General features: G+C 44.2%; 2 protein-coding genes across 2 annotated transcripts in view; one reads left to right on the forward strand and one right to left on the reverse strand.

Annotated features, from left to right (window-relative positions):
- The first annotated feature begins 813 nt into the window (after window positions 1–813).
- On the forward strand, window positions 814–9,206 carry LOC308130743 (isocitrate dehydrogenase [NADP], mitochondrial-like). Its single transcript, XM_080497187.1, has 11 exons — window positions 814–927; window positions 3,048–3,139; window positions 3,232–3,397; window positions 5,526–5,686; window positions 5,758–5,901; window positions 6,014–6,150; window positions 6,282–6,433; window positions 6,549–6,661; window positions 7,775–7,872; window positions 7,956–8,048; window positions 9,073–9,206. The coding sequence occupies exons 1-11, from the start codon at window positions 837–839 to the stop codon at window positions 9,155–9,157; spliced, it is 1,332 nt and encodes a 443-aa protein (XP_080353313.1). The 5' UTR covers window positions 814–836; the 3' UTR covers window positions 9,158–9,206.
- Window positions 9,207–12,768: 3,562 nt separating this feature from the next.
- Window positions 12,769–15,555, reverse strand: part of LOC308134573 (uncharacterized protein) — a 28,399-nt gene continuing 25,612 nt past the window's right edge. Inside the window, exons 3-5 of the mRNA XM_080502347.1 lie at window positions 15,016–15,207; window positions 14,734–14,905; window positions 12,769–13,712 (exon numbers count right to left, since the gene is read on the reverse strand). Of these exons, the coding sequence (XP_080358473.1) occupies window positions 13,531–13,712; window positions 14,734–14,905; window positions 15,016–15,207 (546 nt within the window). The 3' untranslated portion in view covers window positions 12,769–13,530. The remainder of the gene's footprint in view (window positions 13,713–14,733; window positions 14,906–15,015; window positions 15,208–15,555) is intronic.

Genomic DNA, 15,555 nt, shown 5'->3' on the forward strand with positions numbered 1-15,555 from the left:
CCTCTGAAGACAGGTGTCCTCTCTTTGAAGGGCCACGAGAACAAATCGTGTTGTTATCGAACGAACCAAACACCAAATATGTTTTGGAAGAAACGTGGTCCTAAGTGGGCCGTAGCAGTGAAACTATGTCCTTAATAACCTTTAAATTTACACTTTAAAGTTTTTCTTTGTTGTGGCTCACGGTGTACGGGATGAAATACGTTTTTCACTATAAGAAATATAAATGAGAATGACAAATATTTTTTAATGACAACAGTATAATAAAAATACAAATGGGGCATCAATGGGTCTCATTATTGTTTTTGTAATACTTCTTTTAAACACATCAACAGTTTTATTACTTTTTGTGTGTTTCAATCTTATCTGTTCTTTGATTTCAATAACTTAACAAAATTTGACTTTACCTTTGCAAATATACATTATTGAATTTGAAATGTCCTGTTTGAATGACTAAATCCATGATGAATTATAAGTCTTTATTTTTCATATAATATGCAACTATGCTTTTACGACAATTTTTAGTTTATATATAATTCATATAATTCAAAACTTCAGTCCATAGTTTAGTTTAAAAACCGTAAAAAAAATAAATAAATAAAAAAAAATTACATTTTCGTTTTTACAAAAGGTTATTTTCTAAAAATGTGCATAAGTATTAATTTGTTATATTTGTGTTGTATAAACATTCGTATGTACGGTCGCCGACGTCTACATTTGATTACCGCCCACGTTATGACGTCACCGCCCCACCGGACTTCACCTGCAGCTTTGTCACGTGACGTCCATTCAACAGCAGAAGCGGAGGCTCGGCGGCGCTCGTGAACAGCCGAGGGACCATGGCGGCTTACCTGACGGCCCTGAGGAGCGCAGCCGCTGGACTGACGCTGAACCCGGCGGTGGTCTCACCGGCAGCGTCCCGGAGGAAGTGTAAGTCTCACACGCGCGCGCACACATACACACACACACACACACACAAACACACAGACTTTGTGACTGAACCAAACCTGTGTTCACACTGGAATCCTGCCAACGATGAATCATTCCTACAGAAGTCGATCCGCAGAGTCTCGTTTTAGACGGTTTCATTCATTAAGAAACTAGAAATGAATCAAAGCAATGCAACATTGCAGAGCTGAAGGGACGTGTCTCGGGTTCGGAAAGGGCCCGGCCAGGTAATGAATGTTATCAATCCTCTGATAAACCCACAAGGTCATTGCCTCTGAGAGCCTCGTAAACCCCCGTGAACCGGTGCCAGGGCAGCACAATAAATCTGCTTGTTGTTGCCACATCACAGCCCAATGCTGGGTTTTTACCACTGGTGTTGTTTCCGAGTCAATGAGACCGAGGAAACTCAAAGCTGGTACTGATACCAGACCAATACCATGTAAAAAAAAACCCAAACAAAAAAGAAACCTAAAGAATGAGAGTGACCCGAAGCTCGTCTTCCAACGGAAATCAACTTTATTGTGAGCAGACATGAAGTACAATGAAAATCTGTTGACAGTCTCTTATAGTCACATCACGACAATAGTGGGCATTGGAAGTCACAAAAGTACATGAAACAAACACACACATATGCAAATAAAAACCAATAAATAATAGGTACGAAGAAGCAAGGTGCACAAAGTGCAGACAGACTGTTGCATGTCTCTCAAGTGACGATTGCCATGTAATCATGTAATAACATTACTATACAGTCTTAAATTAAAATCAAAGAAATAATTAAGCAAAGAAAAAACAAAGGTGTGTGTGTGGGGGGGTCAACATAAAGTCAATTTTAATAAAACATACAGTGAAATATATGAAAAAACCCTCCTATTAAGCCTATATAAGCACCTTGCCTGGTGGTTTGGCAGGATGGGAGCTGTCAGGCCTGAAGTTTGACTCTCCTGAGATAAAGTGAAACTGGCAGCAGACGTTCAGGTGAGTCACACTTCAATACCTGCCGATCAGTACAGGGTGTCCACTCTTATCTGAGCCGTCTGTGTGTGTGTGTGTGTGTGTGTGTCATCTAATCAGTGCCTCTGCTTTCGATCACATCACTTACAAACAGCTGTTAAATACAGAAACTTGAATAGAACTTTTCTTCCATCGATGTGGCGCAGCCGCAGGTCTGTATTCAGACTCGGGACTCCAGCTGCTCCTCAGGCCACATTCATACATGCCCGCGTATTTAAAAAAAACAAAACTGTATTTCTCTGCGTGCATTTACACATAAACGACTCTCCACAAACGATTTGTAAAAACTCCGGCCACAGCGGAGGTCTGGATACACTCTGTGTCCCCGGTCTAAAGGAGGGTTAGGCGGATATTTACATCACAATTTGTGACGATGTGTTGTTTTTTTTTACCCAAGACTCTGATTGGCTATCATGGCTTCATGCTTCTCGTTACACTGCCCCCTACAGGTTCGGCTGCTCATAGCAGCTCTGAACCAGGAGTGTCAATGAAGAATTGTTTGTAAGTGGAGAGGTAGAAATATGAGTTATTGTAAAAACCCAGGTACGTGTAAATGTGGTCTCAGACTATTTGACCATCAGGGCACTCTGGGCGATCTTGTTACGTAATACGATGGTAGTGGACTCCCACTACTGCTCCCGGTGGCAGTGCTCAAGGGCCCACGGCGGTGACCGGCCAGCTGTGGAGATCGAACATGTTGTTTCACGTGGTAATAGACCAATAGTCAAAAAGTGACTTGCATATTAAAATATACCAGTATGTACCATCTGAGAACAAATAAAATGCTAATAATAAAAGGAGTCCTCATTGAAGAGGTCAGTCATCAAATGCTATTCAGACGAAGCCACTCCAGAAAATACTGCATCACTTCCAGCGTCACAAATCACATATAGAAGAAATGATTATGCCAACCGGCAGGAAGTAGGACTTGTAATTTTTAGCTAATAAAAAAAGAAAGTAACATGAGAAGAAGACATGAAGACTCTGCAGAGTGTCCATGAAGTGATCAGGGCAGGAAGAGCTGTCACGTCTTCCCGTTCCGTTAAGTCTTTCTCCGCTACTAAAGATAAGCTCTCTCAAACCTTCAGATGGTACGGCGCGCATCAAGGTGGAGCAGCCGGTGGTGGAGATGGACGGTGACGAGATGACGCGCATCATTTGGGAGTTCATCAAAGAAAAGGTAAGTGGAACTTGGTTGCGTCCGACGATTTGCGGTGGGGAGGTTCATGTCCCCAAAATCAAAGAATAACTCCATGCAAACATGTCGTCCAGCTCATCCTGCCCCACGTGGACGTCCAGCTGAAGTATTTCGACCTGGGTCTGCCCTACAGAGACCACACGGACGACCAGGTCACCGTCGACTCCGCTCTGGCGACCATGAAATACAACGTGGCCGTCAAATGTGCCACCATCACCCCCGACGAGGGTCGAGTCGAGGGTCAGTGAGAGGAATGTGTTCTGGACAAGAACGGCTATTCGTATCGGCATTATGGCTATTTATTCAGAGAAATAGGAATTTGTTTGAAATGCAGTCGTCCCATAGGACGGGAGCATTTTTTGTTCTTGTATTTTTCACACCTGGCGGATTGGCCCGTCCAGCAGGCTGGTTGTGGTCGGAACACAGTCACTGAGTAGATTATCTAAGCTCCTAATGATGAGATGCATCGACGGTGAAGTTCCCAATACGTGTACAGTTTTAGGACGCGAGCCGTCCAGCCGTCATTTCGACGGTCAATTTTCAAAAAAAGCAACTGCACTGCTTCTAAAAAGTTTGTAGGAGTTATTTTTTTGGACATTTTACTGTGTTTTGCAGCAGAATGTTTGATTAAAATCTACTTTATGTTGAGATTGTAGTCATTTTCAGTACAGATTGTTAGATCTTGCAACATTCTGCAGTTTCATCATGAACAGTGTGGCCACAGCAAAGAATAGCATTGAAGCGTAAATTTAAATATAATATATATATATAATATATTACAATATAATTAATATAACAATATGTTACTGGTCCGGCCCATTCAAGATGAAACTAGGCTGTATGTGGTCCCTGAAGTAACATTTTATTTAGTATATATTTTGTATACAATATATACATGTGTATATTTGGAGATATTATATATATATATATATCTCCTTATATTGGTTCAGGTATGTGCTTTTATATAATTTATATATGTATGCCTCTTACATAACATATTATTTTGTTTTTGGTTCATTCAATATCAACTGGTCTTATAATTTATCACATCACGATGTTGTATTTCGTCGTCCACAATGCATTAGAATGCACCATTTACCGTTTATTTTTTCTAAATTTCTCGAGGACAGGCCCCTACTTAGTGAAGTGTGTTCTGTCTTCACGCCCTCTGAAAGCCCTGCAGATTGTGGTAACTCCCCTGTTTAATGTCACCCACGATAAACGTACATAGACCAAGTTTTCTTATCAAAACTGAAACAATTACAGATGTTCGCAAAGTTTTAATTCTGATGTGATGTATATTTATCGGGAAGAATGCAGCAGGAGAAATTGCACAGCATGATTACATTCAATCATTTTGATCACAAATTATTCGAGTATAGATTTTATATCAGTAAATGAGAAAATAAAATATTTTGGGCGGAAGACAGAAAGTCCAGCACTGCATCTTTGAGCACCTTAGTTCATCCAGAACTTGTGCGCGATCGCGGATCTTTTAATGAGCTTTGCCAACGAAGGTCGTGTTTTCGTCTGAGAGTATTTATTAATTGGCTTGTTTTGTATGTGTTTTAGCAACTTTTCACCAAAACTACTCGCCACAATTGCACGAAATCTTCAGCGATAATTTCTCATCATTCAAGTACTAATTCAAAAATGACCCCACAGGTTGTTTTTCTTCAACATCTTTAAAATGAAAAGTTGAATCAATCTGATGTGAGATTGCTGACATCACGTGTGTAAGTGGGACACTATTGACAGTCAAAGTTGCATCAGATGTGAGAGATGACATCAGATGTGTAAGTGGGACCGTCAGAGTTGCTAAGAATTAAAGTTTCATAGAAGATTCCATAGGAACTGCTTATGGAACAGTGGGGTCATGATACAAAAACTGCAATTTCTTAAAATTAATGAAAAAATAAATAAAAATACAAATGGTCTCATGTCACAAACATGTTTTTTGGGTAATACTTAGAATATGAAAATATTGCAACTCTTTGTTTTAAAGATTTTGAAGAATAACAACCCAGTATATTTCCAAAACGCATTGATTTTGAATTGGGGTCATTTTTGACCCCACTTGTGGAAGAGTGTAGGTATTGGTAGGTTGTGCATCCAAGGGTTAAAGGAGATCAGTGTCTGTCACCATGGAGACGCTCCCTGCTCAGTGTTTCACACAGTGATGCAGCTCCCTGCCCTACCTAGCCAGTTAGCATCGATATGAGCTAACGGCTATCATGCTTGTGATGCTAACACGGTTCCGCAAACATGTGGCGTTCGTGGAGGTCTGCGCTCTACCGAGTGTAGCTCTAGTTTAGTTTAAAATCGCTTCACAGCATATATAGATAACAGGGTCATATTTTCTTTCCAGAGTTCAAACTGAAGAAGATGTGGAGAAGTCCTAACGGCACCATCAGGAACATCTTGGGTGGCACCGTGTTCCGCGAGCCCATCCTTTGTAAGAACATTCCCCGTCTCGTCCCCGGCTGGACTCGACCCATCACCATCGGCAGACACGCCTTTGGGGATCAGGTAACGCGACTTTCCTTCGCCTCCAGAGATCCACCCAAAGCGGAATCCCAATTCTACGTTTGACCTCGCAGTACCGAGCCACCGACTTCGTCGTCAACACGCCGGGGAAGTTCAAGATGGTGTTCTGTCCGGCTGACGGAGGCGCGCAGCGGGAGTGGGAGGTGTACGACTTCGAGGCCGGCGGCTGCGGGATGGGAATGTACAACACTGACGAGGTGAGGAAGGGTCGTCTCAGACGTTCAAGCACATGGAATTAGACACAAAACGCAGGCGAGGTTAAAACATGAGAGGAGAATTAAACGTGTGTTCCTGTGCTCCTGGTCACAGTCCATCACCGGGTTCGCTCACAGCTGCTTCCAGTACGCCATCCAGAAGAAGTGGCCTCTGTACATGAGCACCAAGAACACCATCCTCAAGGCCTACGACGGTCGCTTCAAAGACATCTTTGAAGAGATCTTTGAGAAGTATGACGCAACAATGGCAATATAAACTTTCTTGAGGAGACTCATCTTATGTTTGAAGCGCTAGCAATCTAGAGTTTATGGACTGATTCATTTATCGAATGGTTCGAGCTTCACGATTCTCCCTCTTCCAGACATTACAAGAAGGACTTCGACAAGCTGAAGATCTGGTATGAACACCGGCTCATCGACGACATGGTGGCCCAGGTCCTCAAGTCCTCTGGAGGGTTCGTTTGGGCCTGTAAGAACTATGACGGCGATGTGCAGTCGGACATTCTGGCTCAGGGTAGGTCCACTGAAATGGGAGGAGGAGGAGGAGGAGGAGGAGGAGGAGGAGGAGGAGGAGGAGGAGGAGGAGTGTGCTTGTTGTGTCCTTCATGGAGACGCTCCGGTGTGTCCAGGTTTTGGCTCTCTGGGACTGATGACGTCGGTGCTGGTGTGTCCTGATGGGAAGACGGTGGAGGCCGAGGCGGCTCACGGCACCGTCACCAGGCACTACCGAGAACACCAGCGAGTAAGAGCCACCAACTCATCCTGCCGTTTAACTGCGATGATGAGGTGGTCAGAAATATTGGGACAAAATGCAGTTTTTCACCTGCCTCTGTGGAACTAATGTAAACTGCTGCATTAAACAGGTTTAGAATTCTAAATACACCAAATATGAGCTGCCCCCCCTGCATAAAGCCTCATCACTTAGACATTACAACATGGTTTTCAGTTTCAGCGTTATTATAGTTCCTTTAGTTTTTCTGGAAATTAAAGGTTTTGAGGGAACAGTATCTCTTCTGAGAAACTGCACAAAACACCAAGGTCTTTTCCCAAATCTATTAGAAGCTCAAACTTCATGCCTGCGGCTATTAGTGAAATGTTAGCTGTCTTCATCGTCTGCAGGAGAGACACAATGGCCTCTTTATTTCAGATGGATAGAAGCTCGAATCGGTTTAACCATCCTAGGATTTTGGAGTGCCAGGATTTATTTTAATGTTCGGGCGAGAGAACCATCTGAATTATGCCCCTTTTTTTTAGATTTTCTTTGTTTTTTAAAGGGATCGTATTATGCAAAATTCATTTTCTAAAAGTTTTCCAGCAGTAATAATCGTCTCCAGACCTGGAACGACGCCCCAGAAGAGAACAAAGTGTGTCCCCTCTCTCCTGGTTTGTTCCAGGTTTTAAAAAGTGTGTTGCTCCAACCAGCCAATCAGAAATCAAACCCTATTTAGTGTCATCGGGGGTTTAGCCAATCACAATCAAGATAGGCTCCTCCCTTTGACTCCTCCCACAATCAGGCAGCTCTGCTCTGGCACATGGCACCACGAGAGGAAGTACTTCCTCTTCTTCCCTAGATGGGCATGTGTGGGCGGAGCCAGTCCAGTTCACACAGACACAGCAGATTCTGAATGCAGCTGCTATGATCCAATTTATAAAAAATTGATGAAAATGGAGGAAAAGCAATGAACTTTTAATACGACGTTTTTGGACCAACGACGCCCAAGTGAAAGTGTCGAAAAGCCGTTCCGGTGCTTTTCAGGGCCGGATGGTTTTAAATGTTGCACATCTCATCAATAGTGTAGGAATTTGAGTAAGAATCAATTTCATCTGTCGTTCCTCCTACTTCACTCCCCTGCAGGGAAGACCGACCAGCACCAACCCCATCGCCAGCATCTTTGCCTGGACCAGAGGCCTGGAGCACCGAGGGAAGCTGGATGGGAATCCAGACCTGATGCAGTACGTCGTCCTCCCACCTCGTCCGCCTCCATTCAGAGCACGTTCCATGTGATCTCACACACTTTTCAATGGCGGTTCTCCAGGTTCTCCCAGACTTTAGAGAAGGTGTGTGTGCAGACGGTGGAGGGCGGCGTGATGACCAAAGACCTGGCGGGCTGCATCCACGGCTTGGCCAAGTGAGTGCTCGTTAACCCCCTAACCCTTTAAAGTCCTAGTGAAATGTAAAACACTACTTTGCAAAAAACGATAGTTGGGGTTCTACTTCTAAGGTTCCTCCGACTCTGCCCCACCACTGTTGTCGCATAACAAAGTTATTTGAATTTTGAATCTCCAGCCGAGGAAGTCGGGGGAATCCTTCTTCGTGGGCGTGACGTCAAGAGTTGTGCAGATCTCCGTCTGTTGTGTTTATATCGGCTTGTTTCCCTCTTAAATATCCAAGTTTTAACAGTGTTTGGAAGTTATAGTCGGCGTTTTATGAGCCTTGATGAAAGATTGAGCCTGGAAGAGACCGAGAGAGGAGAAAAGGAGCACAGGCGGCGGGAGCGGCTACTGTTAGCTCGCGCGGCTAGCGGGAGCCGCGAGCTCAGGCGGCTAGTAGATGATCAAGTAATACCTGGACTCATCTTCGGTGATTCCGCACAGTGGGAAAAGCGCTTCAACTGATCCAGGAAGCCGGTCGTTCTGACCAAAAGTCAGGAGCCTCAAAGCCTCAAAGGTGAAAACTGGCGGCTGCTGAGGCGAGGAGACGAGAACGAATGGAGGACGAAGCGTCTTCTTCCTCAAACATGTTCCAGACGGGGTCACCGATGGCAGAACGACCCTTCTGGGTCTTCTTCATCAATCACTGGGTTTGAAATGAGGATGATGATGAAATATGGTTAAATTCAGCCTCTTCGTGGTCAAAACTCTGATCCTCCATAATGTAAACACAACTTGGGCGTGTGCACAACCAGTGACGTCACTCTATTATTGTCAGAAGCTCCGCCCAGCAGAGGAAATACCGCTGTCTATCGGCTATTTTCTCACAGATTGCCGTGTTTTAACATTTTACCCTTGGACCAGTTAGCATAAAAATGTCCCTAGAAGCGACAGTCAGAGTGTTTTGGAGGTCGAATTTTCATTTCACTAGGACTTTAACGGGACGCTCTTTCTCCTCTCTCCCTGCAACGCTAACCGTTACTCTGCCGTCGTCTGTTGCAGCTGCAAGCTAAACGAACATTACGTCAACACGTCGGACTTCCTGGATGCCATCAGGACCAACCTGGACAGAGCTCTGGGCAAATGAAGGACGTTGGGGAGTCACAGCTGCCAGCGGCGGGAGATTCATTTCTGTGGATTTAGAAACTTGTTTTTACTCTTTTTGTACAAACATTTATATCCATTCCTGAAAAAAGAAAGAAAGAAAGAAAAAAAAAAAGCCCATTTGCTGTGTTTCATGCCTTTCTTGAGGTTTCATTGCTCGACGACATTTTGCTGACGTGGGTCTCTGCTTTGCATTTTATACTGAACAAATCGAGTGATTATACTTTATGAATTGTTATTAATGGCAATGTTAACTTATGGTGTCATTTAGTTTCAGGCTTTCGGATTAAATTAGAGCGTCTCCTCAGGGAACAGTCTGTAAAATTGAAGTAATGAAGTACAGTCTAATGACTTGATAACACACTGTGTGTAGAAACGCCCCCCCCCCCCCCGCGCTTGACTGTTGGTTTTCCCTGAAAACACACGAGTCAGCACCGACGAAACGATGTGGGGGGTAACATTTTAAGTGGGCAGGGTTGGGATGCGTATGTTGGGGGGCTTCAGCTAAATGGAAAAAAACCAGACGTCACACTTAAGAATCACTAATAAATTAAGCCCCACACACACACACACACACACACACACACTTTCCACTTTAATCTCATGTGCTTGCCGAGAGCAGCGTCTGTCCAGCAGAGCATTCATGCAGCACTGTACTCGTTCAGCAGCCATCATATGCGCGCAGCCCTGCAGGACAATGAGCGGTGTTCTGCACCAGCAGGGGGCCACAACCTGACGGGGAGTTTTGGCAAAGCTTTTTAGCTGAGCAGCTTCAGCCAAACGTCCACAGACCCTGTCAAGAGGCTAGTATGTTGGTTTACTCACACTTCTGATCTGAAACACACACACACACTGCTGGTTGTTTTAGTCTGTATAAAAAGCAGAGTAACTCAGGTTTCTTGCAAAGGAAAAACCCATTTATACCAGGAAGACAATCACCAGTTTTGTGCATTGACTATATTGTGCAAATATAGTTGTTTTTTTTTTTTTTTTATCTGGGATGCCTGGTTTTTCCTCTTCATGAATATTCTTGACAAGATAAAATATGAATTCTAAGAGGTTAAAAAAAAAATACACTGGCTTGTTTTTGTTGCTGCTGGTTTGCGAATCGTTTAAATCTCCAGAGTCTTGACAGACATTCACTCTAAAAGTAACCACTGACTGGAGAAAGTCCGCCTCCTGCTCTTTTCTCCTCAAATCATGAGAAAAGTCAAAAGAAAATGACGAAGGTGCCGCTGAAAATGACCACAAATTAGCATTTAGATTACCTCTTCACCCCCCCGCCTCTTTACAGACTCTCTTCTGGAAGGACATTCTACCTGGAAGCGCTGAACAATCTGTCACTTAATAGCATCTGCACCCTTAAAAAAAAGCCGTATCTCTGAGCAAAACATATATAATGTGCACTCGGCGGAGCGTCAGTGGAGGAGAACCTTTACCCCACATCTCCCGTCTGACCCAACGGTTATGTCTTTGCAGAGACACCGGCAGCTTTTCAATGGCCGGCCTGAATAAGATCCAGTCTAATCAACGGGACGGCATATTAGTGTCAACGTCATGTATTATTAAAAAAAGAAAAGCAAACTCCTACAGGCGTCTTCACACTGATGTCGCTCTGGAATCTTTCCGTCTTCGTCCTGCTGCAGGTTGTCGGAGGCCGGAGCCAGATGACCGCTGGTCTAAAGGCGGGACGCCAGTCCACCAGTCCACCACCAGTCCACCGCCAGTCCACCGCCAGTCCACCACCAGTCCATCAGTCCACCACCAGTCTCCCACCAGTCCACCACCAGTCCACGAGTCCATCAGTCCACCACCAGTCCATCAGTCCACCACCAGTCCACGAGTCCATCAGTCCACCACCAGTCCATCAGTCCACCGCCAGTCCACCAGTCCACCAGCAGGCAGACACACATTCACACGTACCTCTGATAAGGATCCATCGATTAAAGAAGTGAGATCATTAGAACAAGGTCATATTGAACATATGAGAGGATTACCTCAACCCATCATACCTGTTCTTCATAGGATTTGAATTTTGCACCAAAATAACAAAAAAAAAAAAAAAAGTTGTTAGATAACAGTTGTGAGGATTTTAGGTAACTATTTTCACTTTAATGCACACGAGAGGGTTGAGATGTCTTCCTCGAAACTGTTCCAAGTGCAAAAGGATTTAATGGTTAAACATGAAAAGAGTGAAAACACTCAGTCACTGAGGCTGCTTTGACTCTTAGAGTCTGATCCACGTTTAAATCAATAAAGCAAATAAAGCAAATAAAGCAGGAGCTGAAACGCTGGATTCAACAAAAAGTGACTGGCTTCAAAAGTACTTTTTTTTTAACATGTGCACAATAAGTTCATTTATTGTGTTTTTTTTTTAATGTTTATAAGCTGTTGGCAAGTTCTGCTCTGGTCAAAACATCATTAATACCTCGTGTTGCACTTCGTCCAGCTCACAGCATTGAAGAGACTTTTAGATACTAAAAGTTCCTCTTTTTAAAAAGTAGTAGTTACTAGTTACTTGGGGAAACTCAGCTATGAGTGGCTGTCATTTAGGGAGCATGAGTGTAGGTATTTTCCAGTGGGTATTACAGTCCAGTACTTCCAGCACCGGGGATTCGCAAAACATCGGCTCCTAGAAAACAGAATGACTTTAGGGACTAATGACAACAGAACAGCTGAGATCAAGCGCCAGCGGCAGCCGGCGGGTGTTTGGAAGCTGAAATGTGGATTTTGTGGCTTCGAATGCTGAATCCAGTTTCAGAGTGGCCGTCCATCAGGTGTTTAGTTTAAAAAAGAAGAATTCATATCCCACTTCCTTCCTGAAGCAGACTCGACACGTGAAGAGAGAGAGAGAGAACCTGAAAACAGCAGCGACAACAGTAGAACATCCACAACTTAACTAGAGAACCTTTATTAAATAAGTCATGGGTCAAGTTCCATGAGGTCTCAGTTTGAATATTTCTCATCTCAGAAAAAAAAGAACTAGTGGACCGTCCCTCCGGTTCCGTGTGCATATGGAGGCTGACCTGCATGGCAGGACAGGGGGGGGGGGGGGGGGGGGGCAGGGTGAGGAGCACTTCACTTTCAATCCCTTCAGAGACTCACCAAGCAGGACCTCCAAAACAGATTTGGATTTTTTTTTTCTTCTTTCAGATCTACTTTTTTTTTTTTCTTTTCTCCTTTGAAGGCAGAAAAAAAAAAAGACCTGAATTAAAAGTGAAGTGAAACCAGTCCTGACGTAAAGAGAGCCGAGCTATAAACAGTGTAGAGGACCTGAACTTTCCACTGCTCATCCTTGAACTTGTACTTGTAGTGACACCGCCACACGGAACTTTGAGAAGGAAAATCTCCCGTTTACAGGAACCTGGTGAGGAAGCACACGGGGCAGTGTGCGGCGGCGCCCCCCCCCCCCCGGCTCTTCTCCTCGAGGCTCCAGCCACAGACGCTCACGGGGGAAAAAACGACGGGTTTCAATGAAAAAAAAAAAAAAAAAAAGTGCTTTGCATTGTTCACTCAGAAATTCAAAAACTAAGAGCAGTAGAAGTCACGACACGGGGGGGGGGGGGGGGGGGGTTAACGGGGGTTGAACACGCTGCACGTGGCAGAACTGTTTTGTACAGTGACAAGGGGCCCGGGGGGGGGGGGGGGGGGGGGGGTCGTTCTCTGGTTTCTACCCACATGGGGGCAGAAGAGACTTTGGTGGTGGAGTGTGCTGACCACTGAGACAAAGCAACCCCATCAACTAAGGGTGTGGCCGGAACCAGGAACTACAATTAGGAAGTAAGAGCATTCAAACCGATGAAGGTTTTCAAAAACTGGGATATATGGGGAGTAAATAGCCGACGCAGTGGGAGCTCAACTGCAACAATCTGGCACTTTCAGTCAAAAATATAAGGGCATATATTGGTTGTGAATGAAAATGATGGCAAAAAAAACCAAAAAACTAAAATTCTTATCACATTGAATGTAACCGATGACTCCGAAACTGTAACTTTTCTTCTTTTTTTTTTTCCCTCAATGAACTGATGCACACACACGACACACACATGTGACCGACAGTCTTAGAGTCGACAGGCGTAGAAATCCCAAAACAAAAGCGGGAGCTCCGGACCACGCCGGCAGTTTCAGAGTCTCCGTTGAAATGTTTTTTTCCTTTGAAGTGTTCCTCCTTCCCGGTCTGGAAGCGCAGTCCGTCGGGTCTGGTTCTTCTGGATTAAGAACTTAAGAACTGAATGAAAAACCTTGTCCACAGTCTCCCAAACCTCCGCGGCGGCTTCGCCGTGTCCTTCCGCCTTCCCGAACAAAAGTCGTATTCCAAAACAAGACAATGAACGTGTGCCCACGGTCCGCCAACGCTCACGGCGTCGAGTAGCTGCTTGTATCCTTCCCGAAGTTGTAGTACTCCTCCATGTCCTCCATGTTGGCTGTGGTGAGTTTAGTGAGGTTCTGGGAGCCTCCATTGTCCATGTTGTCTGGCGACGTGAAGCCAAAGTTCTGTCCTTCGTAATCCCCCTGGCTCTCCATGTCGGGAAGAACTTCTGGAAAAGATCAAAGACTTTTCAAAGCTTTGCTTACTGAGTTCTTATCAAAGACCATACAAATTGTGACCTTTGAGCCAACCGCATCCATCCAACCCTTTACTGTCCAGTGTTTCGGCTTCACTGGTGCCCATGTTAACTGGTGACTCACTCAGCTCAAACAAATGGTACGATATTTAAACTTTAAGTTAACGACGTTCGCCAGGACAGCGACAGATTTAGTTCAGGTTTTTAACATCTGCTGTGAAAAGGGAGACGCCAGAGGAAGCCGGTCACCAGTTAACAGGGAAACCAGTTAATCTGAAACACTGTGGCTCGGAGACCTCCTGATACTGGACACACACAAAAAACCCCAGACATAAAACGCCTGCATGTCATCGCTGCTGCACAGGGTTTATTTTTATGCATCCATCTCAGTGACACATTCACCGTACAGCTTAAATAGATAGATAATTACTTTATTCATCCCCGAAGGGAAATTGCTTTGTTGCGGCAATCTGGTACCTAGGAATATTATAAAATACAATAGAATAGAATAAAAGTAAAAAATAAAAAAATAAAAATATCTGGGTATAAGACATAAAGTAAAACACAGAACGGAACATGGGCACTTAGAAATAAGCACGAGATAAAAGCAAGATAAATAAATAGATAGTAAGGTGCAGTGGCAGAGCCATTAGAAGTAGGCATTATATAATAAAAATAACAATAATACAGATAATAACAATCTGTAATAGTGTATAATACTCGTGTATAGTACTACTAATAATGGTAACAATAATATAACAATAACAATATGGTAGCAATAACTATATATATATATATCAGTAATAATAATAATAATACCAATAGTAATAGTATACTTATAATAATAATAATAATACCAATAGTAATAGTATACTAATAATAATAATAATAATAATACCAATGGTAATAGTGTACTTGCACATGTATAAATGTGTACATAAATAAAAAAATGTTAGTAAAAAGGACAAAAAGGAGAAAAGCTGGCGGGACTCACCTTGTCCTTCAGGCGAGACGTCCATCCCGTGCTTGACCTTCATGTGCCTGCTGAGGTTTCCCTTCAGGTTGAACTTGCTGGTGCAGTAAGGACACTTGAAGGGCTTACTGCCGGCGTGGAGGTGCATGTGGCCCAGCAGGTTGTACATTCTGTTGAAAGACTTGCCGCATACCTGAGGAACACACGACAAAATGAGCATCGGGTTTTGGAAAAGTTCTTTTCTTAGCGTTGAGCTAGCAGGTTTAATCAACACGCAGAGGGCCGCGGGGCGGAGACACTCGCCTTGCACTTGAACGGCTTCACGGGCAGGTGGACGATCATGTGGGTCTTGAGCGTTTGTTTCTGGATGAAGCTCTTGAAGCAGACGTGACACTGGAACGGCCGCACGCTGTTGTGGATGAGCATGTGCCTCTTCAGGTTGGCCGACAGCGTGAACTCCCGGGAGCACACCTCACACTTGTGGCCCTTCATGCCCTGCGAGACGCAGACGGGGGAGACGGGGGAGACGGGTCAGTCACGACAAACGCGTCACCTTTGTAAGAGGTTTTGCTCTTTCAAGCGTCGAGGGATATCAGACGGCGGGAACATGCGGCATTCACAGAGGGAATCAGATCGCAATGAACCCCAAGTGCTACATTTGAAGTCATAAACAGTCTAATGTGAGCTTGACACCAATATCTCCAGATCCGGTGAGCCTTGCACTTTCCAAGAACGACACCCTCTCACGTGTGTGGGTGGCGAAAAGTAAATCAACTCGCTAACAAATCACCAGAAATAATAATAATAATAATAATAATAATAATAATAATGAAAGGGTTCACA

Source organism: Blennius ocellaris, assembly GCF_963422515.1.
Source record: "Blennius ocellaris genome assembly, chromosome: 1".
NCBI lineage: Eukaryota > Metazoa > Chordata > Actinopteri > Blenniiformes > Blenniidae > Blennius > Blennius ocellaris.

Bases quoted from the DNA above. Each gene is read 5' to 3' on its own strand.
- LOC308130743 (XM_080497187.1), top strand. From the start codon at position 837: ATGGCGGCTTACCTGACGGCCCTGAGGAGCGCAGCCGCTGGACTGACG. The intron at 6,151-6,281 runs GTATGACGCAAC...TCCCTCTTCCAG, and splicing joins TTTGAAGAGATCTTTGAGAA to ACATTACAAGAAGGACTTCG. The intron at 8,049-9,072 runs GTGAGTGCTCGT...CGTCTGTTGCAG, and splicing joins TGCATCCACGGCTTGGCCAA to CTGCAAGCTAAACGAACATT.